This window comes from Strix aluco, chromosome 17 (genome assembly GCF_031877795.1).
Source record: "Strix aluco isolate bStrAlu1 chromosome 17, bStrAlu1.hap1, whole genome shotgun sequence".
NCBI classification, from domain to species: domain Eukaryota; kingdom Metazoa; phylum Chordata; class Aves; order Strigiformes; family Strigidae; genus Strix; species Strix aluco.
The window spans coordinates 8,682,235-8,709,949 of NC_133947.1; the positions used below are offsets into that span (position 1 = coordinate 8,682,235).

The 27,715-nt window shown below is 41.6% G+C and overlaps 1 protein-coding gene across 3 annotated transcripts in view; it reads left to right on the forward strand.

The window, feature by feature from the left end:
* Positions 1–17,413, forward strand: part of NFATC2 (nuclear factor of activated T cells 2) — a 94,335-nt gene extending 76,922 nt beyond the window's left edge. For 2 of the 3 annotated variants that reach the window (XM_074843094.1, XM_074843096.1), the window contains exon 10: positions 11,327–17,413. In XM_074843094.1, coding sequence (XP_074699195.1) covers positions 11,327–11,382 — 56 coding nt within the window. In that variant the 3' untranslated portion in view covers positions 11,383–17,413. Of the gene's footprint in view, positions 1–6,840; positions 6,929–11,326 lie in introns of all 3 variants that reach the window. The other variant, XM_074843095.1, reaches the window with a different exon arrangement.
* Positions 17,414–27,715: the final 10,302 nt, after the last annotated feature.

Consider the following 27,715-nt stretch of genomic DNA (forward strand, 5'->3'; position numbering starts at 1 on the left):
TCTGGAATTGGGATGGGAGGTCTGCAAATAATTGAGGGCTAATTTCTGAACAAATGTAGGTTATTGCTATTGTGGTGAGGTTGGGAATTGCCCAACCTCAGTAGTGCCGGCTGCACTTCAGCTAAAGATAGTCACCTCAACAGCTATTGGACATTGACGAGCTCAGTTCTATTTCTGGTAATTTATATCCTCTTCTCTTCTTCTCTTCTCTTCTCTTCTCTTCTCTTCTCTTCTCTTCTCTTCTCTTCTCTTCTCTTCTCTTCTCTTCTCTTCTCTTCTCTTCTCTTCTCTTCTCTTCTCTTCTCTTCTCTTCTCTTCTCTTCTCTTCTCTTCTCTTCTCTTCTCTTCTCTTCTCTTCTCTTCTCTTCTCTCTTTCTGAGATCAAAAGTTTTCTCATTTGTGCCATTGACTCAAATTGAAAGTTTGAAGTTTTTGGATGATGCATATACCTTTTTCTTATTCTTTAAATTTACTGTCAGACGTTCCTGGCCTTCCTGAGGTGAGATGCAAAGTCAGTTACAGTATCTGCTCCCCATAGTCTTTTGCACTCCTTTTTCTGTATAGTTTTCTCTTATAATTAGCTTGTTCTCTCGGTTCATAATGGTCTCTGATTTATACATATACTCCATAGTATTATGTAGCATTTTTATTATTACATTATTTTACATTAGAAACGCCCGCACAGATGAGAACTCCATTGTGGCAGATGCTGTGTTGACTCCAAAGGAAAAAAAGCCATTCCTGCCTCAAAGGACTTACAGTCAAAGTGCAAAATAAAAGCAAACAGATGGATGTGGGCAGACACGCAGTATCTTGTATGTGGCACCTCTTCGACATTGTTATACGTGAATTGTAACACTCTGTCAATAGCCACTTAAATATTTAATGGTCTGGATTCTTTCCAGCTAACTTGGGACTCGTAACTGTAGCCCCAAAGTTAGACACTCAGCTGTCCTGGACTCCCGTTGCCAATACCCACAGACCTCTCTAGCAGTGCCTATCACTTTCCGTTGCCTGCAGAGGCAGTGTCTGATACCAGGGCTCCTAACGCAGTGCTCACCATTCAGTGCCTAATGCAAAGGGGGGAAGAATCTGGCCTCAAACATTCATTTGCTGAAGGATGTGGAGTCATGATAGAAAAATAATCTGTGCACAAAAGTGATTTCATGTGTTTCCCTGCTCTACAAACAGTGTGCCCACTGCCCATAGTCCTCTTTAAAATAAAGCACATAAGAAACATATGCCTTCTTCGCGCTCGTTGTTCCGAAGTTGTTTGTGAAAGCAGAGTAATTGCAAGCAGAAGGTTATTTGCATGCCTGTTCCAGAGGAGAGCTTGGTTTGTCTGGCAAAATTGTTCATAGGCCACTTGTGCATCTTCCCTGTTACCTTGGGACAGTGATTTTCTGCTGGCTGTTTTCTCCTGAGAACCAGGCTCAAAATTCAGTTCAGACATGTTTGGAGGGAAACCTGGTTTGCTGGAGAGGACCAGGTTCTGCAAGAATCCACAAGCCCTTCAGCGGGGCTGCTTGCAAAGTTAAGACACAGCAGAAGATAAGATGCCAGAGAATTAGAGCCAGTAAATAGTTTTGTGGATTAACAGACATAAGCGCTAGTGCTCAAGGGAGGAAAATAGATTACATTATTGACTGTTCATCCCCTGCAAAACTGCCTAAAGGGAAGGGTAATATAGTTTCTTTCCCCATAATTAAATATTTGTTAAATGGTTTGTTTCCTCTCAATTAAATATTTGTTCTGGTAGTTCCTTTGTGACAGAAATAAAAAAGGCAGCAGCATTGCCTATTCTTGTTACTTTCTGAATCCTGAACATGCTGTAACTGTTCTTTGGTTCCTACCCCCCAATTATTTCCTGTAAAAAATAGCTTTCTCCCATCTATTCTCTTTTCTCTTTCTGTTTTTGAAACACTTCGCTCAATGACTCATATTGCCTCTTAGTAAATAGGTTAAGTCTAGGAGAATGATGAAACTGCAAAGTGACATGTGAATAAATAGTGCTATCGCTTGTGTGCTTTTCCTGCCGGCAGTTACTATTTTAGAGGCATTGTGGTATCTATTACCAGTTTCATTAGCTTTTAAACCATGAGGTGCAAGCTACTGTAGGAAAAAGTCATCACCAACCTCCTTTGGTTTTGCTGTTTTTAATGTAAAAGAAATATGTCTTAATAACACATGGCACTGCTTATCTCAGCAGTTATGTAGCAAATTCATAAGGTCCAAACCATGCACACCAAAATAGATGCAAGCACAGTTCACCCTCGTGCTTTGCAGCAGCAGCAGCAGCTGCCGCAGAGTTAGATCAAGAGTTAGGAGTGGCAAAATGAAGACTCTTCCCTTGTGTTTCTTAAGCTTCAGTCCATCAGCCTAATATTTCTGTATTGGTTTAGCTAACTAATGTGGTTTAAGAGAATTAACTCCATCCCTTTCTGGTATAAGTTTTTGTGTATTTATTTATTATGTGCGTATTCTACTTGGAATATTTTACTTGGTCTCATTGCATGTTAACTAAAACTAAATACAAACTTCATCTTTTCTCAGTAACTTGCTAACTATCAACTAGAGAGAGCCAACTGCATGACTCAAAACACGTGGCCCTTCCCTTACAATTTCAGCCAAAACTATCTGGCATCAGAGTACTGCAGAATGAAAGTCATATCTAAATATATGTGAGCAGAAAGAAAGTTGGTTAAAAAAAGACTTTGTTATGGAAAGCTACTACAAACCAAATCCACAGTGGCCTGGAGTTCCTCATCACACCCAGGCTGATCTAGTTTTCCACTTTCAAGGTACGCTTCCCAAAGTGGCTGCTGACACTCATAGAAGAACTGCACAAAGTTGTCACATCTTGTTGCAGTCCTTTTATGCCTTATGTGCAGTGACTAAACAGACTTAAAGGGTTTATCTGATAAACAAACAGGATATTTGTCATTGTCTTAGTAAATTTAATAATAAAAGAGTTTTTGCTTCATATTCATATAGTTCCTGGCACTGTGAGCATTAATATTCAGAGCCAGTCCTTCGTCAGGTAACCCATGAATGGGATTGGCAGCGCCTGGCTGGTTTCAGTATGTGCACTGCTGTGAACCGGGCAGAAAAAGGGTTCAGAGAATGAGATTTAAAGAAACACCCCGGTTTGATGGGGTGCCTCTTCCCATTGTATTCATGCAGTGGCTAAGATATAACTCCTCTAAATTAAGGGTTTTTTACACCAGGGGGACTGAGCCTGCAGACGAGCTCCAGGGGCTTCCCCAGTGATATGCTGAAGCCTAAGGGGGCAGGAGGGAAGAGGTGTGACCTGGTGCCTGAAGGTGCACTTTCCAGATTGCCAACTGATGTGGATTCTTCCTCCAGTTGATGTATAAGCAGGATTTGCACCTGTCTTAGAATCTTCTGATAAAAAATTGATGGGTAAATACTGAAATCCATCAAGCAAACAGGAAATCACACTCTGGAGCAAAAATTGCTCCTTCTCTTGCCGTTCCAGTCAGCAACCCAGGATGAGAAAGCTCGTGTGTGTGTGCATGTGTGTCCTGCAAATACCATGTAACTCCCATTTCCTGGTTCATGGAGAAGGTGCCTAGAAAACTCATTGATTTTCAGTAGATTCAAACAGGGATCAAACAAATTAAATAATTGAAAGCTCCACAAATGGCACCCACCTGCTCAGCCTTAGAATTCCCCCATTCAGCTCACTTAGGCCAACATTTGGCACTTGTTTCTCCAGGGGAGTATGTCATTTGTAAGCAATGTAATTCTCCCATATATTGTTTGCACTTCAGATTTCAGTCTTCTTGCTACAGGGTCTCAATAAACTGGTCTTCCAGGGAATTAAACAACCAGTTAACACCCAGTTCTTTTCTTAACTGATTAACTGTGTGAAAGTCCTCTGGCCATGGAAGTGTAATGAATTTTTACTAATCACTTACAGGTTCAGGGGCAACTTATTACTGATTTACAAGATTGTAACCATTTCTGTAACAAGCCGAAGTGAAGCATGGCAAAATAGGACAGGCAACCAACAGCTCTGTGCAGGGCAGGTAGTACAGGGAGAGCAGCACAGGTTTCAAATTATCTCCACTACTGCAGACTTCCCTTGTAACTGGTCACTTTGCTTTGTATCACTGAGGAGAGCTTGGCTGGAGTACTTGTTACTGTAGAGTAACAACTTCTGTGTGAGGGTAATGCATGAATAAACAAAAGCAAAGGGTTGTTTGTCTAAAAGAAATTATTCAGGCTACCAACTGTCTGGGGATACCAGTCCCAGATTTTGTGCACAGTCAGTAGAGAGAGCATCTGTGCAGCTTCTCACAAGTAGTACCCCAGTGTCTCCCAGGACAAGGTATCCCCAGGGCTGAGGGATGCTCCTTAGTCTCCTGACTTTAGACAGCCAACTCAGAACAAGTCACTGTCTTCAGAGTGCTCTGTTACCTATGTTGGCTCAATTTCCTAATAGAAATACTTAGGACCTAATTTTTAGAGGTATTGAGCACTCCAATGTTGACTGACATAGGTTTAAAGGTTTTAGGTTGGTAACTTAATTTGTTGCCTACTAGGATTTTTAGAGTGCCTAAGTGAGATCAGCACCCCATGCCTTTGGTAGTTTGAGATCTAAACTACCTAAGGGCTTTAAAACATCCCCATAGGGACTTTTGAAAATGGTTGCTCTCTACTACATCTACAGGCTCATTCTATGCAGGTCATCATAATTTCAGGCTTTTTTCTGTTAGCTAGGCATGTATTATTTAAGTTCCCCGAGTGTGACCTTCACTTCTTTCTGCATTTTTCAGACCAAAGCAAACCTGTAATAAATCTGGTCCTTCAGGGATACATTGGACTTGGCCAGGGCCATATGGCAAAATGATGATGATATAATAGAGGTCCAAGCTCTGGAGTCCCACTATCCAGTCTTCTGCTTTAACCACTAGGTCATGCTTTTTCCTGACAGTTTTAATGCAGTTGTTTTGTAGTGCCAGGCTGTTGATCTTTTCTGGAAGCTCACTGGCAATAATGAAAGTACTTAGAAAATCCTTAACATTTCTGGGGTAGTGTCACAGATTTGTGTTTTGAGTATTTCTTTCTTCATAGTTTTGATGTATACTGCGTTTAGAACACTGATTTTTTTTTTTTTTTAGCAGAAATGCTATCTGCATTTTCTGCTTTTTTCTTACAGGCACACCCAGCTTCCTGTTAAAGATTTTGGGTAGGATAGTACCATAGATACCGATAGTTTTATTTTTGCACCTCACTATGGAACTATATTGAAATATAAGGGAAGGATATTTAAATGTCATGAGTGAAATCCAGTTCCTGTGAATCATGAGGAGTTTAGATATTGATTTCATTTGGGACAGGCTTTAGCCAGAAATATGCATTTTATTTAGATTCTGTTTTCCATCAGATATCTATATTATGATGTTAAATTCATGGAAAGACGCCGGTGAGTTTTGAGCCTATTGAAACTATTAGTAAAAATGCATCATGGGACTTGAATTACCACTTAGTCTGAGATCAGTAACTTCTTCCAAGAGTTTGCTTAATTAATGGAGATGACCTGGTTGCTGTTGGACTGGATGGCATTGGAGAGTTTGCACAGACTACATAGATTACAAACAGGACAAGGAAGAAAAGTTGCAGGGTGCATTTATTGGTATTATTTCAATTAGGAGTAAAACCTTTTTTTGACACGTGTTTAAAGTAAAGCTTTACAGCTAAGAACCTCTTAGTAGTTATACGTCCCCACTTTCAGAAAAAAGCCTTTCATTATTGTTGATTTATAAAACAACCCCCCCCAACCACATGGTACTTTTTCCCAACATGGTTTGTTGGGTTTGGGCTCCTTGTGCCCGATACACCTAAGTTTGTATTTACCAGTCAATTACTTGCTCTGCTTGCATGTGCAAAAGCTGATTTTCCAGGATGCAGAATATAAAATGGGCTGTGTACTGGGTGGTAGGTTCCAGTGTATGATACGTGGCTGCACAATCTTAGGGAGCCAAGTAAAATATTTCTTTTCTATATATAGTCACCTGAAATCCAGCAGCAAAGTCATTTCTGAATCTTTCACTCAAAACTAACTTAGTTTTTAAGGAACACTTTTTCCTCCTTAATATTGCAATTATTTTTTTTTTAAATTTTGATGTGGTTTTGCAGAAGTGCCAAATGCTTTCATGATGAATTAAAAAGAAATTAAAAAGATGAGACAGAATAAAACCCAGAAGTTTAAATATTGCCATTTTATGAGAAAAAAATTTCACCTTGTTTGTGTTTGAAGCAAAGACTGTAACTTTCATAATTTCTTTGCCCATATCTTTCCTGTTCATTACAATTAAGGCAAAGTCTACTTTACACAGCCACTGTGGTTAGATCTCTTATTTAAAAGGGACTGACTTTTGATTTGACATAAATGTGTCATGTTTTATTTGGGCCACTAAGATGATAATATAACTGAATTTTGCAAAAGGCAGTGACTAGTCTTTGACCTGACTTACAAGACGCATGGACCTCCTGTGCCTCTGAACTCTCAGATCGAATTATCAGCATTTTGCATGTTTTGTGATCAATTTAGGAGTGTAATTTTTTGCATACTTATTTTTAGATAATATCAGTTGAGAAAAGAGGGGAAAAAAATAAAATCTAGTGCTGGATCTGAGCAAACAGAAAGGTCAGCGGTTAAGTTCTGCCTTATGTATTGTATATGCTGAAATGTCCTTTTAATAAATTAAACCACAAAATGAAAGAGTAGCTGAAAACTGTAACATTTGGCCTTGCAACATAGGTCAAAGGTTACCTTTTTTTCTCAAAAATGGTTTTGCAAATCTTTTTCAGAGCTGATAGATACACACCTTAGCTGGATACAAAACATTATATGAAAAAGAATGACTGTGATCTTTGATCCAAGCAATCAGAAAGAAAGGTAATTGGTATTTTTCTGCCTTTTCTCCAGCTGTGTGTTTTTCTTAACCTTTATTTATTTATTTTTTTTCAATTAAAAAGTCATGCCCCTTTTTATTTGGCTTAGAGGGTTTAAAATCTTATTTAATTTTTTTTTTCATTCTTTTTCTTCCCCACTTGTGTACCACAGAGCTGTCCTGAAGTAACTGGGGCCTGGTGGGCAGGGAAGGAGAAACGGGGTTGTGCATGCTGGGCCAAAGCATCTTGTCATTCCCAGGCAGCAGCTAGAACCACATTAGGACCATGATTTGCCTGGTCATGTTTTGAGGGCATGCTAAAAATTCAAGGTTCAACTTTCTCCCCAGTCCCTGTTATGCCATTAGTTCCTCCCTGCGTGTCTTGTGTTTGCTTTGCATGTAAAAATGCCACATGGCTGCGTCAGCGGAGCAAACATGGAATATTGCAGGATACCTGCCCAGGGCAGGGAGGAGCCCACTGGAGCTGAGCTTTGCCTCCTCTGATGAGACCCTCACTCTTGCAGGATCCCCAAAGGGCACAAGACCCCAGTCACTGCCACGGGTATAGTGCTGTGACAACATGGACCTCATCGGTGTTATTCCAGACATATGCATGGAATAACGCTGGTAACGTTGTTATTCCGATGCGTGTGTGAATGTGTGCGCACGCATGCATATGAGTGTGTGTGCGTGTGTATAATCAATTACAAGGAGCCTGACTCATTGCCAGCTAAAATTGGAGACTGTTTTCTGTCTCTGGACTACTAGTTGAAGCACGGTATTTAATACAACCCACTATCATCCCGCAAGTGAATACACTCCAGATTTCTATCTGAGAGGATATGAATTAGAGTCTTAAATGTCTTTGAGGGCTGGAGCCTGAGAGACTGACTGTAACCCATCAAAGCTGAGTGATTAGAAGAACGCAGACCTTCTCCCATGATTTCAGCCAGCCTCTTGCATTCAGCTAACTTGGGGATCTCCAAGCACAGGGGCTGTTGGTAATACTTGTACATCAGCACTATCTAACAGAGGATATGCTGAAGTAATTCAAGTGTAACTAGGCATTTCCTTGATTTGGATGGCTGATGTCAGCTGTAATTTCAATATTCTTTTTTATGATTTAATCTTTCATTATCTTTGCACATGTCCTCATGGCCCTGTTTAATCAGTTCTCTCTCATTAAATGGATCAATAGCAGTGTCCTCTGGAGATGCCACATGCCAGGCACCTTAAATAACAATATTTCATTTATTAAGCACATCATCTCCATTTCCTCTCTGCTAGAAATGAGCAAATAATGAGAACCGATACTTGAGATACATTTTAACCATGCTACCAAAAAAAAAAAAAAAATAGATGGGAGTTCAAAATAGCAAGTTCAGCACACGATCTCATCCTCCTCTGAAGTTTAGATTCAGTTTGCTGATTTTGTTCAACCTAGTATTGAAACCCAAATCACTGAGGTTACACCTGGATCTGGATCCATGTGCTCCCAAATCTGGAGCAGATCACCAAAGATGTGTGATTTCACTAGACTCGGTCTGGAGGTGACTCCAAGCTGGGAGAGAGATACTTGCCTCAGAATCCATTCCTGTTACATTTACATATTCATTAGATTTAGGAGCTCTGGTTGTAGATTAGGACTTTTTGTGCTTTTTGATTTTACACATCGTTCCCTCAGAGCTCCCAGACTAGTGTTGCCCGGTTTAAACTGCACCTAACTCCCCTCACCACTTGGATTGAGGTGAAATTCAGGGTGACTACAGGATGTTCAGGCCAACTGGTAACAGAAAGCTCTCTTGTCATTCAGATGCTTACAACAGAAATCCAATTTGCCACCTGTAAGAGTTTGCACAAAGAGAACACAACGGTGCCCGAGGATGATCCTGCAGCCCGTCTGTGGGGTTGTTTCATACAGTTCCCCTGCAGCTTTATAGCTCTTTTCAGACTGTAGTCCCCCATAACCTCAGCCCACAAAACCCACTGCTGACCTACCATGCAGCACACAGGAGGGAAAGTGAAGTTTGCAGGCCGAGGAAGCCCTTTACCACACCATCCAACTTGCCCAGAGCTGGCGAGCAGAGGTCCCCACACTGGCCAGGCTCTGGGCTCGTGGTCTGCTGGTGCTGCACAATGGATTTCACTTTGCCTAAAGCTCAGGCTGGGAAACGGAACCACAGCCGGACCCCTCAAAAGACTGTGGGTTTAGTAAACTCCATTTAATTATCTGCTCATTTTTCACTTAATATTTAACCCTTCCTAGACAAAAATGACTGTTAGCTCCGATATTTCCACAAGTGGTGGCTGTATTAAACAAAAGGAAACTCATACACGATATTTTTGGTATGCTGGCTGCTCAAACAAACGTGTCGATAAATAAATCGGCCCACAGTCTCAGCCCACTTGTTTTTAGAAAGGAAATGACCCTGTAAGAGTGGGTGCCCACTTCTTTTACCTCACTGCTATTTTTAGCTGAGGCTGTGAAAAATTTCCATTGAAGACCTGCTCCTCTCATTTCCTGGGTAGAGCAAACAGGAAGCTCTTCTAACTGAGCTGAAGGAGGTTTTTGCCTGAAAGTGGACCGACCTCACCTCCCACTGGTGGCTTGCTTGCACTGCAGAGCAGCAACACACCAAACACCCCACATATGTGCTTTGTTTGCAAGAATTCACCCAAAAGGCTGGTAGAAGCCAGCAGGGGATGGTGGCAGGTGCAAAGTTGGGCAGCAGCAGAGCACAAGAATTCTGCTCTCGGTGATGCTTTTTTGTTCATGTCCTCTCCAAGAGACACCAATCTGGTTGAAATCAGGCATTTCCTGGCTGGAATTAGAAAGAGCTAAACTGTGGGCTGTTAACGGTGGGATTTTTGAGCACAGAGGGGTGAAAACTGCCTTGTGTGGCACAGGCCATGAGGTCCCTTCAGGAGAATTTACTGTACCTGGATATGCAGAGGGCCAGCTCCCTGCTCCTCCCGTCAAGCACTTGTGCCATGCTCTGTGCAGATGCTTAGTCCTTGAGGTGTATGGCCCACCACAGCAGACATCCAGTAATAAGGCAGAGCTTTGTGGAAAACATAGATTTTATTTTCTCACAGATAAATTCCATTGCATGTAGAGTGCAGGGAGATTTCAAACTACTAGTCATAAGTATTAAAAACTAATACATATGTTCCCCTTCCCAGACACAATAAGAGATTGGGCACCATTTTTTTTAATTGTGGGAAGTGGTGAAATACTATGTTAATTAATTTTTTTTTATAAACGTTTGTTAGAAATGGGCCTAAATATGGAGGAGTCTTACAGCTGCATACCTGAGGATTAATCAGTCTTGGGTGAGGGTCGTCTTTGGTTTGAGTTAGTCCTTGTCTTAGCCCTTAAATATCAACAGTGAGAAATCACTTTGATCTGGGGTCTGAAACCTCAGAAAATTTGGTGTTCTGGTTTTAAGGCAAATTTGTCAAAGTAGATAAAAAGTTTCCAAAATGTGGACCCCCTTGGTAAATACAGTGCGAAGGAGCTGCATGTGAAATGGAGCCCCAAAATAGGCAGTTCTGGAGTTTTGCACCAAAATGCTTATGTTTTAGGTCTCTACTAATGAAAATGCAGCCTAGAGAGAGAATTGTTGTTCCAGGAGGTACCAAAGGGTGCTTTAAGCAATTAAGTGTGAAGGGTAGACAGGAGAGAATGGCTGTTATATATAACGTAATATTGTTCTGATTTTTTAAGCAGAGAACAAAGTTCCTCAGTGTCTGTCTTCTCTTGAGCTTTATTAACAAGCCTGCCCCACCCTGTTAGAGTATCATAGTGGTGCATGAAAGTTTGCTTATGCTACAATCTACAAACAAACTATAATAAAAATGTAGAGCAAATAGAGTACAGTGAGATTTAAAAAACAAAATCAAACAAAACACACACAAAAAAGCCAACACTTTTTCACCTGAATCTCTGTGTTTTCAGCACTGTCCACTATATTTTCTCCAAACCTGGCCTTTTTCTTCTCAAAGTATTCTTATTTCAGCCTAATGAAAATGTTAAAATGCTTAGATACTTACAGATTTTTCTTTTTTACCTTGGGTAAAGGAAGTGTCTCTGAAAGAGGGAAAGTGTTGCATACGTAAGGGATGTCACATGTACTAGACACATGGTACAGCTTCTGAGTTGTGTTTTTATGGTACTTGAACCATGCTGAACACAGTGTAAACCCCCTCTCTCCTCTCCTTCCCCCTTGCCTTCCAAGAATATGTAGTCTGGGTAAATGGCACTAAAAGTTTTAAGTTTTAATAAAATTATGTTATGAATACATAGGGGATGTTTTCAGCTTAACAGCAAACTGCCCAAGGATTGCTTTTGCTTCTCGTAATTTTGAAAGTGCTCTAACATTTCTTCCTCTTTTATTTCACAGTTAACGAAATTATCAGGAAGGAATTTTCTGGACTCCCTGCCAGAAATCAGACATAGAAGAAGAGATTTGTGAGACAACTTTTACCGAATCCTTCCGTAACTGACCTCTTAGATCCTTCCAGTGCCCCTGCAACCTCCTGCTTCCTTAACTGTTCATCTCAAGGCACCATTTCAATGCAAGGAACAATGTATTGGCATCAAGCTGACAGCCTTGACTAAGCAACTCGCCACCTCTCTCTGTAAACATTGAGAAGGACACCCTTCCTTTCGTCCAAAGATCGTATTGTTCTTGTATAACAGAACATCTGTCTGAGGAAACTCTTCAAGCCTGCTGCAAAATATCTATCTACGTATCGATCTATCTTAGTAATAAGGGATAAGTGATATGTCACTCCTGAACACTGCAAAAAGCAAGGGAGGTTATATATTAGTGCTTATTTGGGTGGGGTGGGAAACGGGGGAAGAAAGAGTAATATATTCCATAAAAGAATAATGACATTTTGCAGTTCACTAATAATGACTTGCCCTCCAGGTCTCAAAGCCCTTTTGAAAAGTTTTATTGTTGTAGGAAACTGAGGCAACCCAAGCTTGCTCGGCCTTTATCCGACCTGGGATCAAAAGCCATTTTTTTTTTCCTTTGAGCACTGTGATCAGTATTTCAAACAGTAGATGTCAGCTGAATCCAGGAGTTTTCTTCATTTTTCTTGTCAGACTGGATAGGAATTTGAAGGAGAGGGATGCTCACAGAGAACCAGTGAAGAGAACAATTCAGCAGTTGTAACACCTGTCCCAAGGTAAAATAAACCCAGATAAAGCAGAGATTAATATATAGGAATCACAGTAAATCCAAAGATTTTATGATTGATCCTAATTAATATTTAGGCAGTGTATGAACACATCTTAGATATTTTCTCTCTAACAAATTGTTGCTGTTTCTTTTTGTGTAGAACCTGCTATTGGCTCATAACTTGGCTCATTTAGCAGCTGTAACATTTAGCCACACAAGCTGCAGAGGAAAATAATTGCATCTTACAAAAGCCATATGTTCCAGAAAAACTATACACTCACTTATACTCACCTTGTCTTTTTAGCTTTGCAAAGCTACCAGCAATTTCTGGAAAGGTTAAATTTCCATGTGAGTTAGTATGTTTGAATGTTTTGCTTCATGTGTTAGAATATACTGTACTGACACATGCTTATCATGGTAAAAGATAACCGCTGCTATCTGCAGTTGTACAGCTAGCAAGTTTATAACATTTTGGTGTGTCATTGCTACCACAGTGTGATAAAAGGGCATCATGAGTGGATAATCAATGTACAGTAAAAGATAGCCATAATATTGTAGAAAATATGTAGTAATCTTTCATGGTTTTGTAAATGAGGAATGCTGATATTTTTAAGTGCGCAGAGCCTGAGCTCTGTTCTATAAAACACAGTGAAACTATCCTGTTTTCAGCTGTTTCACAGTAGACTTTGCTGAACACCAATGTGTCCACATGCTCACAGCAGGAATTAGGTTATTTGAATAGAGCAGACCAGCAGTTGCCTAATTGGTTCCCAATATTGCAAGAAAGATCTTGCACAAACCCTGCAGAGTATGTGCTCGGTTCAACAGAAATCTTTTCAGGAGTATTGAGAATACATTTTCTGCCACTAAAAGCTGGTGCTTAAACCCTGCAAGTTCTTCAGTTTTAGCATGGGGGTGACAGAAGCATTAGACTTTCCAGAACACCTGACCTAGGTCTCAGCTGTAATCTTGGCTCTTAATCTGAAATCTGAATTTCACAAGAGCAGCTCTAAGCTCTGGATTCAGCCAAGCCTAGATCCAGAACCAGAGCAGAGCCCTTCTTGACTGCATATCCCAAACTGGCATTAATAACACAGCTTGAGGAATTTGCTTCTTTTTCCCCTCGAAGTACTGCTCACACCCACTGGCAGCACTAGTGTGGCAGCAGGCGTTAGTCCACTTTGTGAGACTCAAATCTTTTGCCACAAAATGAGTCCCCTATATCCCATTTCAGCAACACCAAAAAGTCACTGGATGTGTCATTGTGCCTCTCATGTTGTGAGCTCCACATGTTGCATCAGTACAAGTGTTGAGATAGCCAAGCCTCAGCCTGTTACCTGCAGAGGTGAAAATGACCTTTTTTATTGCTGACTTTTACAGAAACAAAACTGAGGCTCAGAGTAGCTGAAATTACTTCTGCACAGGGGAATTATTGATTGTTAAACAGCACTTGTGTAGTACTTTAAGTGGCTCACATGCCTCATGTAAGCTATTTTGGATTGGTTTAAAACTGCCAGCTTGCCAGAATCTGACATATATTATGGATTTTTAATGCAGTATGATGTTTTGGACAATTTTGAAAAATTCCTCAGGCCAAAAGTTGCCTGTCAGAAGTTCTTTGCTGCAGCTGGGTACAAGAACAGACCAAATGTGTCTCCTGATTTCACGGAATTGCCATTTTCAAGCATCAAAAATGTCTGTCTAGTTTTCCCTGATCCAATCTGTAAAGTCTAGGAGAAATTTAAAAAAAACAAACCAAAAACTCATTCACAGAAAACCAAAAATCCCCAAATGACAAAAACTTTTCTCTTGCTGGTTTTTAAATAGAATATCAAAGAAGAACATGAACGTCTTTTCAAAATCTGTAGACGCACTGATGAGGTCTAAAAATATTGCTGCTTATTTGGTGATTGTCCGTAGCAACTGCTTGTCAATACTCCTCTGTATACAGATGAATGGCTGAAGTCAGATAACCACACACCAAATCCACTAGCAGCCTTCCTCCTGCAATGTGCGATTGCAGTGTGCGTGTTCATGATGCAGACTGATTTTTCTTTTTATTTTGTGCCACTATCCCCCAATGATCATTTAAACATCTTTCTCCCCTTTTTACTATAAGGCATAAATGTGTATAGCAGACAACAAAAATGTGGACTCAAAGGCTTTTCAGCGTTCAAGGGGACGCAGGCAGGCAAACCCCTGAGCCCCTGCAATGCTCCATCGAAGCTACTTTGCAGGATGCACCCATGAAACATGCGCTCTTTAACCAAAAGACAAGATTTCCACTGTTCTGTGTGTTCCTTCGGGCACTTTGCTATAGAGAGGGGAAGAGGATTTTTTTTTTTTCTTTAAAAATGTGCTACAAGTGCTTTACTCGTGCTTGCATTAGCTGTATTTCTTCCTCATTTTTAATGCATAGATATTCATTTGTATGTGTGTTTGTGTAGGTGCATATACATGTATATTTGTATAATATAACCATATATATCTCTATATGGATATATTATATACATATAATTATATATGAACATACACACACCTCATTGCAAACTTGGGTCACGATCCTATAATTGGCTCCAGTCAGCCAGGCCTGTGCTGGCACATGAAGCCAGCTACTGGATCGAGGGTTCATGTATATAATATAGACTACATTTTAGTGGTTTTATTTACAGCAACATGAGGTCAGGCTGTGCTACTCTTTCTGCTTTTACATGCAACTGTTAGTTAAATAATACAGCTCTAAACCAACTTTATATTTATTTCCGGAGAAAAGGAGCATCCTCAGACATAGTGTTACGCCTTGTTGTCTCTTTTTTAAGAAGAAAACTGATATGTTAAAATTATATAGCTAGACTGAAGAACTTCAAAATATACAGTACTAAATTATTTCCTGTTCTTGCTGAGCAGTGTTTTTCCAGTATTATTATTTTGTTGCTTAATACAACTTGCTCTCTTTCTGTAGAAGCATTAGCTTAACCTTGGAAGAGTTAATACCATTTAGTGAGTAATTTGTTCTCACTTTATCTGGAAGATAGCCATACTTGCACATGAGGAAATTCTGTCTTTCCTCAGTTATCTGAATGTTTCACCACAGTGCCTTCCTGCCATTGTACCAAAGGCCTCCAAATATATTGTCTACAGGGTGAACAACTCTAATGCATTTTCCATCAAAGTTATACCATGCGAAGTACATGGGGCTCCTTGGAACTCAAAAGTTCATCTTTCTTTTTTTGTGTGTGCGTGCATTTTTTTTTACGTGCTGTATTTGCATCCAAGCTTTGGCTGCAAATACAGGATGAGCTTCTATAAACTTCTGCATCAAATATATGAATACATAGAATAAAATCATCATTCATGATATGTAAACAGTCTGAGAGTGGAATGGGAGTGGACAGGTATCAGGAAGATTTTTTTTGTCAGTTATGAGTGTTGGAAGTACAGTTTGCCAGGAGAGTAATTGCTCGTGAAGATACTTGCAATGAAACATGAAGTCCCGTTTTTGTTTTTCTCCATGAGAATGAGCAAAATGTGAGATCTGAACAACAGTGATGGAATGAAAGTGTCTAATGTATGTGTTTTTATTGGTAGAAAGAATGTAGAAGAGCCATGGGTTTTGCACTCGCTTTATTTGTATCCATGTAAATATGTATCACTTCCATTCTTCTTGTAGGAATACAGCATTTTCTGAATGTAGAATATTTCCAAAACAGCACTATGTTATTCTCTATTGTATAAAATGCTGCTGCTTAATAACATATCTAAAACAGTTCTCAAATTAGCTAGCATGTTTTTTAAAGTATATTTTGTAATCCATATCTTTACAAAAAAGTGTCTATGCTTTTTGTCTGACCAAATATGCAACAACTTTTGGATTAAGGATAGTATTTATAAAGGATCAATTTTCATTTTATGAGTGTATTAATTTTCTATGCAATTGTTGTTGAATTGTTATTGTCCTAAAAAAGATGTATTTGATAAATTTTCCAAAGACTTCAAAGACAGCTTTAAACACTTCAGAAATATGTTTCTAAATATTTCAATCTGACTTTTTCCCCTGCATTTCTTTCCAAATTGCTACTTAATAGGGAACAATTATCTGCCAGATGGGATTCAAGAAAATGACTGTCTTAATTTCAAATCTTAAATTGATTCAGATCTTCATAAATTTTGCACCACTTAAAATCATCTGCAATTCTGAGTGTTATTTATATTATGTATTCCTGTGCAATAGGAAGAGACACCAATGTTGGGTTTAGACTGGGTGAATTGCAAATTCTTCAGAAATCAACTGTTGTCCTCATTGTTTACACTGCAGCGATTTCTTACCCAAGGCATCTATCTATCTGCCATCACATGTGGAAAGTTATAATTCTTTATTCATCTCAGTTCAGAATGAATAATCCACCTTTTTGAATGTTTGACATAAGATTGACATCTGTCTTTTTTAATGTCTGATACTTTATTACTGCAATGGGTGACAGCTGATAGCAATTTGTTTAACTGTCAGTCAGTATCTAATCTACTATGGTCTGTTTAAGATTTGTTTAGCCATTTTCATTGTTCTGGGGGTACAAAAAAAATAAATTGGTACCTGACCCACATTGCTCTAAATTTCAAATGAAGGTGCTGGTACTGTAAAAGATCATATAGGCTGCAAATGAGTGGTTATGTGGGGAAAAGTTAGTATTTTGAGTTTCTTTTCAATAACTCTCATAAAATAACAAAATTGGGTAGAAAGTTCTAGAATGACTGAGTCACAAAAATGAATGATGATTGCAATAGCCCAGAAATCCACGGATGTGTTGTTGGAATAATAAGTCATTCCAGGATTAAACTGCCATCATTTTACTGATGCTGATGGGTACCTTACTACACAAGTAGTATGGTGAGACCTGGGAACAGCAAATCAAGGTACAGTTCAGTCTTAATAATGCTGACCTAATTGAGACTTACATATTTGTGTGTGTGAGTGTGTGTGTGTAGTTATGAAGTGATTCCCCCCGCACTGAAGTCCAAGCCTCCTTGCTGAAGCCCTACCCTGTATGTTCAGGTAAAACCATATGTTATAGATACACGAGTGAGCAGTTGTCACTCCAATCATCCTAACAGATGTCCTTTTAATCAAACTGTTTGTTCAAAAGCCTAACTTTAAGAATTGAAAAGGGGTTTATATCATTCACATTCCTACAACAACATTGTTAACCTCCAATGTAATGATTTTTTTGCTATCTGTAAAATATTTTTATATATTGCCTGTACTATGGTAGTTTAGCAATAAATGAAATGATATCTGCTGCACAAGTGTTTGGTCTGTTCTTAAATACCTTTATCGCCTTTGATGATAAACTAATACCACGTGAGTCATCCACTCGATAGTCTTCTTGTTCCTCATCACCCTCCTAAATACTCACAAATGGAACATGCATAAGGATTTCAGAGTATGGAGTACTTCTTTGTTAATGAGATGCCCATTTGCACCAAGATCCCATTCACTTTCTGTAGATGGGATGGATTGATTCATACAGTGACAATTTTACAAACTTCATTTTCTCTTATTGTCTATTTCCCCTCATTTGATTTTCTATTCCCACCAGCACCATCCCAATAAAAGAGCACTAAATAATCCACATCAACAGGTACTCCAGAGTTTTGACCATAATATAGCATTAATTTCCCTTTGTGTCAATGTCCTTCATCATCAGTATCTGCTTTTTAGAGATAAAACGGGGATGTACTCCATTTAATTTTTGTTCATCTAGATCTGAATTCTGCATTTCTCTACTGGAGACACTAAAAGATACATTTTCATGGCGCTGTGCTGGAAGAATGCCCAGAGCCCATTATGTCTCAGTAAGAGTCGAGTTTATATAGCGTACAATTAAAGACATTTACCTTAACAAAATCAATATTATCCTTTGCATTTAAAAACAGAGAATTCAAACCATATTTGATGCATTTGTTGGACATAGAGCAAGCGCTTTGCTTATTCACAAAAGCCTCAGAGCAAGCGCCATGTGGAAGTTCTTAACTCCCAGTACACTGTACAAAGGCTGAGAAGCTCATAAACCAGACAGGCTTCGCCAACAAAGAAGCTGTTACTGGCTAGGAGAGAACGTTTTATGATGAGCAAATATATGGCACACAGGATTTTAGCTTTATTCAGCAACAGGAAAATTTAAGTAACTTAACCTGGAAATTCCACAGCTAAGGGCTGAGAACTTGAGCACCTGACCTGATACTCTGGCTTTAATTTGTATCTTGGGTCCAAATTAAAAGACTACAACAGTACCCCAGATTTTTAGTCTTAACGGTAAATTTCCTGGATTTTGTAGACTCAACTCACTCCTTTATGCTCTGTCAATGTAGCCGACTTTTTTCCCAGTTTTACTTTTCATGGTAGCAGCAAGGAAGAAAAAAATCATGTTTCTAATGAACATCTGGGTTTCGTATGAGAACTCGCTTGTTCGCGTGCTCCATTGTGTAAATATGCGATTTACAAGTTCTTCTTTTTTTTTTTAATACAAATGTAATTTACTCAATTTGAGAAGCTGTTTTTCAGCTTCATACCAGATTCTTTTCTAAATACATCATCACTGGCTTGCTCAGGTGGCCACGCTCAACTGGGCTGCTGCTAAGGGAGCATCGCGGGAAGGATGAGCTCCCACCCAACGCTGTCCTCATCTTCCCTATCCCTGATCACCCCCTGTGCCTTAGTTGGACCATCTGCTCCTCTGAGCAGCTATCATCTCAGTGAACTCATGTTGTAGAGGGGCTTGAATTATTTTTATTTAGGGATGGGAAGCCCACAGCACAGGATTTGAGCTCCTACTAAACCAAGGGGCAAGACTGCTGGCACAGCAAAATTGCTGAGGTTTTGGGGAACCACTTCACCTAAAAGCCTGGGGGAAGGGGAGGTGGGAGAGGCAGGCAGGAGCTGCACTGCACACGAATCGGCCAAATCCAGGCACTAGAGGTGGCTGCAACACAAAGGCACCTCTTTATTCAGCTGGCGGTAGGACTGAATTGTAGCTGAAATCAAGCAGGAGAGCATGGAGGCAGACCAGAGCAAGAAAGGCAGGCACAGAAAATAAAAACATTCTTTATCTGTTGCTCAGATATAGGGCAATATAAATAGTGAAAAGATTTATTTTTTTTGAGCAATGCAGTCTATTAGCTGTATTACCTGTGAGAGCTCAGCTCTGCTCAGGGATTTTGGATGAAACGGATTTTCAGGCAAGGGGTGGGATATGGGGTGCTCCCCAGCCAGTGTTCACCATACCAGCCTGGTTTTCTTCAGAAACCAAGCTAAAAAGCATAACAAAGCTTCCTCGGCCAACTGCAGCATTTGTGCACGACTATGGGAGTGTATGCAATTAAAGCCATTTCTAGGTGATATTAACTGCTCTAAGGGCTAAGCTGCACCTTGGGCTCCAGATAGTAAGAAACCAGCGTAAGAAACTGCAGCTGAGAACTCCTCGGACCTCTGGGCTTGACGCTGGACGTACCCTGGCTCTCTGCCTCCCGTGGAGGTGAGACACAGCCGGGTCAGTGCTGGCCCCGTGTGCGGAGCCCCGCTGCTGCCCTGAGCCCTCTGCTCCAGCAGCAACGCGAGGAAAGAGCAGAGGAAATATGACTCAAAGGTCCCCCCAGAGCAGTCCAGTCCATCCACCGCCTCTAGCTGAGAGCAGCAACTGAGAATGCCTATTCCAAAATACCGCTGAAGGTTTAGAGTGGATTAGGACATCAGCTTTTGGAAACCTCCCTCCAACAAAGCCGCAGTGACTGCCTGCACCGACGTGCCCTCCCGGCCCGTGGTGGGAGTCATCGGCGTAGCAGCAAGCAGCGTGGCTGAGAGGAAAATATTACAGCCTCTGTCCTTGCAGAGCAGAACAGAGACGAATGCTGTGATTTAGTGGCTGGCCTTTAATGATAGCCTAGGAGTAATCACAGAAGGAGTCAAGTTGGATTCATATTAGTTTTGACAGATAATGTCAATGATTTTTTTTGCCAGCTACGTGCTTCCCCTCCACCCTTTAATTTACTTTTTCTTTTCAATGTCACAAATATTGTCACAAACCATGTGCTTTAACTTTTCACACCAGGTGAACTTGAGGCATCAAAAGCTATCAAGGATCCAGAACCTTATGAGATCAGACCTCCTCATATCTTACTGCCTGATTCCTTGCAAAGTTTGCTCTAATCTGTACTACGGCATCTGAAGCCACTTGCTCTAACACTGCCCTTTATATACCAAAATACCTATCTGCTTCTAGCTGAAAGAAAAATTATAAACTGGCTGGGGAAGGATGAGAGTCAGTGGTGATGACTGCATGTGTGCTGCATGGCAAGTGAGTCCATAGCTGGACTGAGTTTTCATCCATTCTCTGGAAGTGTGTTCAGGAAGGATGACTGTGTGTTGCGGGCTTACTGCAACTACCAGCAAACTTTCCCCGTGCCAAATTAAAATTAAAGGGTTTCCAGCATAAGAAAAAACATCCATGGGAAATGAGGCCTTGTTGGTGTCATTTACTTACCGTGAGAGCCCTGGAGAGACTGCTAATTCCCAAAGCTTCCCAGGCTTATTTGTAAAGTGGCTTCACAGCACAGGTGTTTCTGATGGCTGCAGCCAGCTGCACGGCGATCTGCCCAGGTGTTGTACAGGGACAGCCACAGCAGCACAGCTGTTGGGCCCCACAAACTGTGACAGATTGCCTATACTAGCTCTGCGCCGAGCTAGGTAAGAGTACGCGAACATGACAGTGATGAGAATTTATGTATTTTCTATGCCACTGGCTACAATTCAGTCAAAGTGAAGCTTCATTGACTGGCAGGTTATTTTTCCTTAGATTGATACTAAGATCTCAGCTTTGACCTGCTTCTGTAGACACTCTTCATATATCAAATACTTGATAAGGCTACGTCACTGGTGAGACTAATAGTCCTGAAGGTTTAAGCTGGACTGAGTAAATTTTTCATGAACTCTTTATATAACCTTATTGAAAGAGTATTATCATGAAAGCCTTCTCAGATGCCTGATTATATCAGCACGAGCAAGCCACTGAAATCTAAGCACAACAGATGTTTAATTTCTGAGCTTTTTCATGTTAGGCTTCACTAAAGGAAAAGGGTGGGGAGACACCTTTCTTTTTTGAGTTGAAGTCTCCAGTGACTAGCTCAGTTTACCATTAGCACTGGACTGCCTTTCTTTCCTTACGCTTTTTCTTTTTCCCTGTTCTAAACTCAAACAGTTCTATAAAACAGGATTTGTACTGGCTAGGTATACAGGGCTTTTGCAAGAAACTGTTTTGGCTTCATTTACCTTTAAAAAGGCTGTATAACATAAGAAATAAATGGAAGGAATAAACGTAATTGTACCATGCCCATGTATCTTAACATTTTCTAGGCTTTTATATGGAAATAGTCTATGTAATACTTTGCCTCACAATGGCACTGCTCCCTCTAGGCTGCAGGCTGGGGCCAAAGCAAAGCTTATAGAAAATTTGCTCTTCAGGCTGCACAGAAAGTTGGGTTTGTTTTTTCTCCCTTAGTAAGAAAAAGAGTATGGGGAAATACAGCGAAGGGTTTGCTGCAGCACAGAATATCACTGCCATCTGCAGGGGAGGTGTGCTCGCCGCTGCCGCACCGATCCTGCAGCGGTCCCCACGGCCGCTGTGGGAGCCCACCCTGCCGAGACCCCCACGCCAGCGGGGCAGAGCTGCAGCGCCAGAGGGAGGTTAAATGGCCGGGCCACGGAAAAGGCTTCCCAGGTGGGTTCAGCACTCAGGGGAGAGGGAGGCAGGTCCCGCTGACAGCAGCCCCAGTGCACCATCACATGCTGCACCCTCGCACATCGCACCCTCGCACATCGCACCCTCGCGCATCACACCCTCCCACATCCCAGCCTCGCACATCGCACCCTCCCACATCACACCCTCCCACATCGCACTCTCCCACGTCACACCCTCGCACGTTGCACTGTTGGCCTGTGGCCAGGCTGCATTTGCTGGCAGAGGAGTTTGCTGCCTCCCCTAATCCTCCCCACCCTGACAGCTGCCAGAGGAAGCAGTTACCCCCCTCAACAAAGAGACAGACAGACAGACAGACACACACACACACACACACACACACACTTTTCCAAGCAGGGGGGGTTTGGCTGGCCTTTCTGGGATGGAGACACAGGCGGACAGACACCCCCACCCTCCCCTCTGGGGCTTCCCAGCCATCTCTCCCCAGCTCTGGCAAGGCTATGCCAAGACTAGGAAGCGCTTCATGATTGCGAAAACTGTTTTGTCTGGAAAACTGTTTTTCCAGTCTTCCATGCAGCTTGGTTCACCTTGTGCTGCTTAGTTCCCTCATAAGAAAGCAGGGAGTTTTGCTGGGCTGATCTCTGCCACCGTGTTTCATGCACCACACAGCAGATGATGATCACAGATGACACCTTTCCTATTATTTACAGCAGCTCTGTACTAAACCACTGTTTGCACAGCTGTTGCGATGGCTATGTGACTTCCCAGCCCTTTTCTTTGTTCCCTGACACTGCATACTCCCATTTTAGTCTCCAAGAGCCAATCACCCCATTTCACAGGTGGGAAAATCACACTAAGCCTACCTGGCAGGCAGCAGATGGCCCACTGCAACCGGCTGGGGACCAGCCACAGCCATCAGAGGTGTCATGGAAACCAGAGCAAGGATGGAGCCCTTGTACCCTACATAAATTGATACTCTCTGACAATTTCTCTTGTTCACACAAGAGGGAGTGGGTTTGGCAACAATTAAGCATTGCTTTAATTATTCCGCCATTCTTTAGAAACAGGTTAAGCTGCACATGTATTTTTTATAACTAAAGAGCTACATCTAAACAAGATCCATTTTGTGTTGGTTACAGTCCAGGACTAAGCCATTTTGCTAAAGTTATATCAGACAAACCCAGATCTTGCTGGCCAACCTGAAGCCCTCTGAAATAAGACTAATGATGAAGGCTTAGTGGTTTTATTTTTCTTACCCATAGTGAGATCTCCAACAGGAGAACTAAAGGAAATAAGAGTGATCAGGTGGATGAAAAGAAAGTTTGAGGACAAGGGTGTTTTGGGCTGTTTTTGCTTGGGTTTTTTTTTTTTTTTCCCAGAAATGATGCCTGATAAGCATCATGACTCAGTAGGAAAAAAATGCAGTGACAGAACACGACTTTTAGAGGCTGACACTCCAAGTTATGTCATCCAGAAGCTTTAGCTGGTTGAAAGATTTGAACCTAACCTTAACACAGATGCAGACCCATTTGTGGACTTGGAGCACATCATGTGTTTGATGAGATCTCTTCTATGTCTGTGGGGTTTTTTTAGTTTCTGAAATAAGCAGATTTGAAACAAGCCAGGACTTCTTAGAAAAGGTGTTAAGAGTCCTTTGAGACCCACACACCTCTAGTCTGCAAAGAGCAGCAGCTGATGGCGGCTCACCAGCTCCGTCTCTCAGGAAGAGGTAGGAGTTGAGGAGTAGAACTCTCTGAAGGTGATGAAGGGGCCAATTCACTTCCACACGAGATTCATCTGTCAGGTGCTTTATAAGCAATCAGAGCTGGAGGCTGACCTGGAAGGAGCTGAAAATTAGACTTACCCATTCAGCCTGGCCATCACTTTATCCGGAGCATTTTTCAGTAGCGAAGGAATCCAAGAGCAACAGAAATAGAAGAGTGCTGAAACAGTATTTGTAGATACACCAATGAGAGAATGGCTGCAGGTTAAGCTATCTCCTTTGAAGAATTATGCACAGTGCTTGTGCCTATTTAGCAGGACAGTCCATCTGGTTACACTTTTGAAGACATGGTGCTTTTTTAGCCAATAAACTCCTACACATCACAGCATATCCAGTTTTCTGTGTGGGAACCTAAGCCAGAGGACCCCCTGCATTTGCTGTCAATCACAGAGAAATCAAAACATTCAAAAATATAAACATTTTTAAATTACAAAATTCCTTGGTTTTATCCAGTGTTTTTTCACCCACACAGCACAAATTTCTCAAGGAAATAGTATAACCTTGTTTGTACAGATGGTGAAACTGAGGCACAGGCAAAGGACTCATCCAAGCTCCAGCAACTGCAATGATAACTGGGGACAAAATCCAGCTATCAGAAGTCTGAGCCCAGATCAATATCCATGCTCTCGCCCCCCCAAATTCATGAAGTTTGAGGTGGCTGCCAGCACCTCTTACTGAGGAATGACCCCTGAGGAAGGCTGGGTGCTGGCAAATGAGGTCTGGCTCACTGAAAGGTAAGCAACCGCCACACTCAAGTCCTATAGAATCGTCTGGCATGGAAACCACAGATCATGTTGACATTGTTGCTGTTGGCACAGGCTATCTGGTGCTCTAGAAGGAGAAACACCACCCTGTTATTCTGCTGTCCTTTGTTTCTGATTTATGGATCCCTCTAAAGCACAAGTGAAAGGTATTCACTTCATTTATGGTATGTGGTAGAAAGTGGGATTTCAAGAATGGCCACAATACCTTCTACATTTGCTGCAAAGGCAGCAAATTCTACGTTTATTTCTTCTTCAATGGGTACAAAATTTGCATACTAATAAAGAAGTCACTGAGTAGATGTTATGAGTAGAAATTCAAGGTATATTTTCCACCCTGTAATAACATTGGTTTATTGATCAATGTTCAAACCCAGGTCTCGCTATTTTAGACGCCGAGATTGCACTCCGTGTATATTGACATTATACTTGGTCGATTGAACTGCTGCTCTTGCTGCTGCCCACGGGCTTGGGGATTACTTATTTCTTCTAAATTCTCTTCTGCAGGATAGCTAGCTGAATGGAAGCATGCACTCAGTATGGGAGATGCTTTTGCAAGTCTCTGGTTTGGGTTCCATAACACAAACCAAATTTCGAAGGGAACAGTGGGTACCCCCTCACACTGGCATGCTGGAAAACACATGGTAATAGTCAACATACATCAGGGAGTAACTCTGTATTGGTGAGCTAATATGAGCAAGACAGGTACTTACACAGACTTGCTGATTCTGATCCGGTCCATTTTCTTTAGCTTGCATTAGAATGTATCTCTCTTAATAATGCTCCATAACTTGGCATTTTGCTCTTCGCCCTCTGCAGTACTGCAGCTGACCAAGGTGCAGAATCTATAGATCTGGATGCTTGGGTTAAAACTCATATGAGGTACAGGGGCTGATGTATTAGTTTAAGTGCATTGTGTCTTTTCACATGCTTAATGCCATCTCTTGGTTGCTACTTGCCTTTACACTTGTTCTAAGAGCACAGGAGTTGTTTCAGTCTCAAATTTTATCCATCCTGTTGCCATGAACTCACTCATACGGTTTTCATCTGATTTAATTTTATTTCAGGCTTAACCATAGGAATATTTTTTTTTCTCTCAAACTATATTGCAGGCATTAGTTCAGTCCTTAATGAAGAAACATCAGTGTCACCAATGCATCAGTAATCCCAGATGGCAGCAACTGCAGGAGCCTTGGCAGCAGGGAGCCGTGACACACAGAAGTGGGAGTCTCGGCATGGTGAGGCTGCATGAGCCTCTCGTTTTGTTGCAGATCCAGCTTAACACCTATCAGCACTGTAGGCAAATGGAATTTTGTCCCATTTAGGATAAGGGGCTGGGTCCAGCTGTGTTCCCCTTGTGGGAAGGAGAGGAGGAGGCTGGGGGTGAGAAGGCACGACAGGGAGAACAGCAGCAGAGCTGGCTGTGCGCCCAGGGCTCTGGCACAGGCACTGGGGCATCGGGCAACCTGCCATGCTTGGCTTTGCCCATGCCCAGGACCAGTTCTACCCAAAATCATCCATAAGAGAGCCACTGACACAGAGCCATCCACATGCCAGACAAGCTTCTCTCTCTGGCTGTCAAGCTGGGAACCCTCATCTGCACTGTGCTTACCTGGAGTATTGTTTAAAGCCTAGTTTATTAACCCATCCTATTTTTTCCTGTTTATCTTTGTGCAATTTTAAATACCCTCTCTAGAGCACTGAGATGTACAGACCCCATCTGAACAGTCAATTCCATCTCCTCAGTCATGATGTTGCACATCAACAGGCACAGAATAAGCCTGCTGATAGCATCGGGCCGGTGTTTTCCCAAACTCCTTTTTTTTCCCTTAGCTGTTAAAAGAGAAAAGGGGGGAAGAGGGAGAGGAGTTCATCCCACGAAGCATATTTCCTGGTTGCTGAGAGACTTCAAATCTCCCTAATGAATAAACACAGCACACTTAATTTTGTTTATGAAAACAGACTTATTGTGATGGCAAAAAGCATGAGTCAGTGCCCTGAGTGTAGGGGAGTGCAGCAGCTGGAGACACTCACCGAAAAGCAACGCCTCGGAAACCAGAACAACTCTCATCTCAACCAGTGCCAAGAGATGCAATTTCTGCTTTAACAAAAACCACCAGGATACAGGGAGTGGGAGAAGGCTTCCTCATGGCCTGGCAGTTGGCTGTTGAGCAAGTATTGCCATTGCTATGAAAAAGCTGAGAATTTGTGAATGAGCAGCAGGTGCCAGCTGGCACCACGTGCCCTGCACCCAGCCCAGCAACATCCTAAGGATGCTCCTGATGAAGCTGGCCTGAGCCTGGCTTACGGGTCTGGGCTCCTGAGTAACAACTTCAGAGCTGCTGCTGGTTCCTCTCTGAAATACAGCAGAGAGACACAGGGGAAGGTATGAATTTGAGTCCCTCAAGGAGCATGAATTGCTGACTCCAAGAAGCATGTTCTCCAATCATCTCTGCATCCCTTCTGATATTTGTTGGCATTTATTTTGCTTGGACTAAATGAGCAAAGCAGGAGCTGAAACTATCACTGTGGCTTCCTGGCCTGGTGAAGGTCCTGAGGCTTGAAATAAGCAAGCGCAACAGGAACACTATTTCCTTTAACTAATTTTACTGTCTGTACTCACCCTTAGACTTACTTCCCATATGCACGCCCCATCTTCTGAAGGGGAGAGTCTAGTGTGCAAAATGCACACTACGATGTGCCTGTAAGGAGCCCTGAGCTGCCAAACATGTTGTCCTCCTGTTCAGTGGTGTCACCCTGCCACCAGCACCCTTGCAGAACGAAGCTGATTAGATCTTCATCTAGTCCTCAGCACATTACTGGCACTTCATAAATAACACCAGCCCTTCCTTCAGATCATGGACCTTTTGTTTTTCTTCCTCAGTTTCACTGATGTAAATCTGCCATGTATGCACGAGGCCATGCCGTGGTGATGAATGATCTTGAATAAGGACCCACTTAGCCAATTTTCACTGTACAGAGTTTCATTGTGTGGAGGAGGGTTAACACACAGGGCTCTGTTCAAACAAAATGAGGTAAACAGAAGTTCAATGCTTTTCCTTCCTTCCTTCCAAAAAAAAAAAAAAAAAAAGAAGAAAACCATTTTCTGAAGGCCAAGCATGGAGGAAGGAAAGAAATTTCAATTAAAAACCTAAAAGTGCTCATCCTACATTGGTGCCTAGGTCTGATATGCAGGCGAATATACTGGACATAAGCACAAACCAGATCAAGAGGAAGGTTTTTAGGTGCTGCAGGGAAGGCAGCAATAGATGGCACTATGTTCACTGCAGAAGGCAGGTCAAGCTATCCGAGC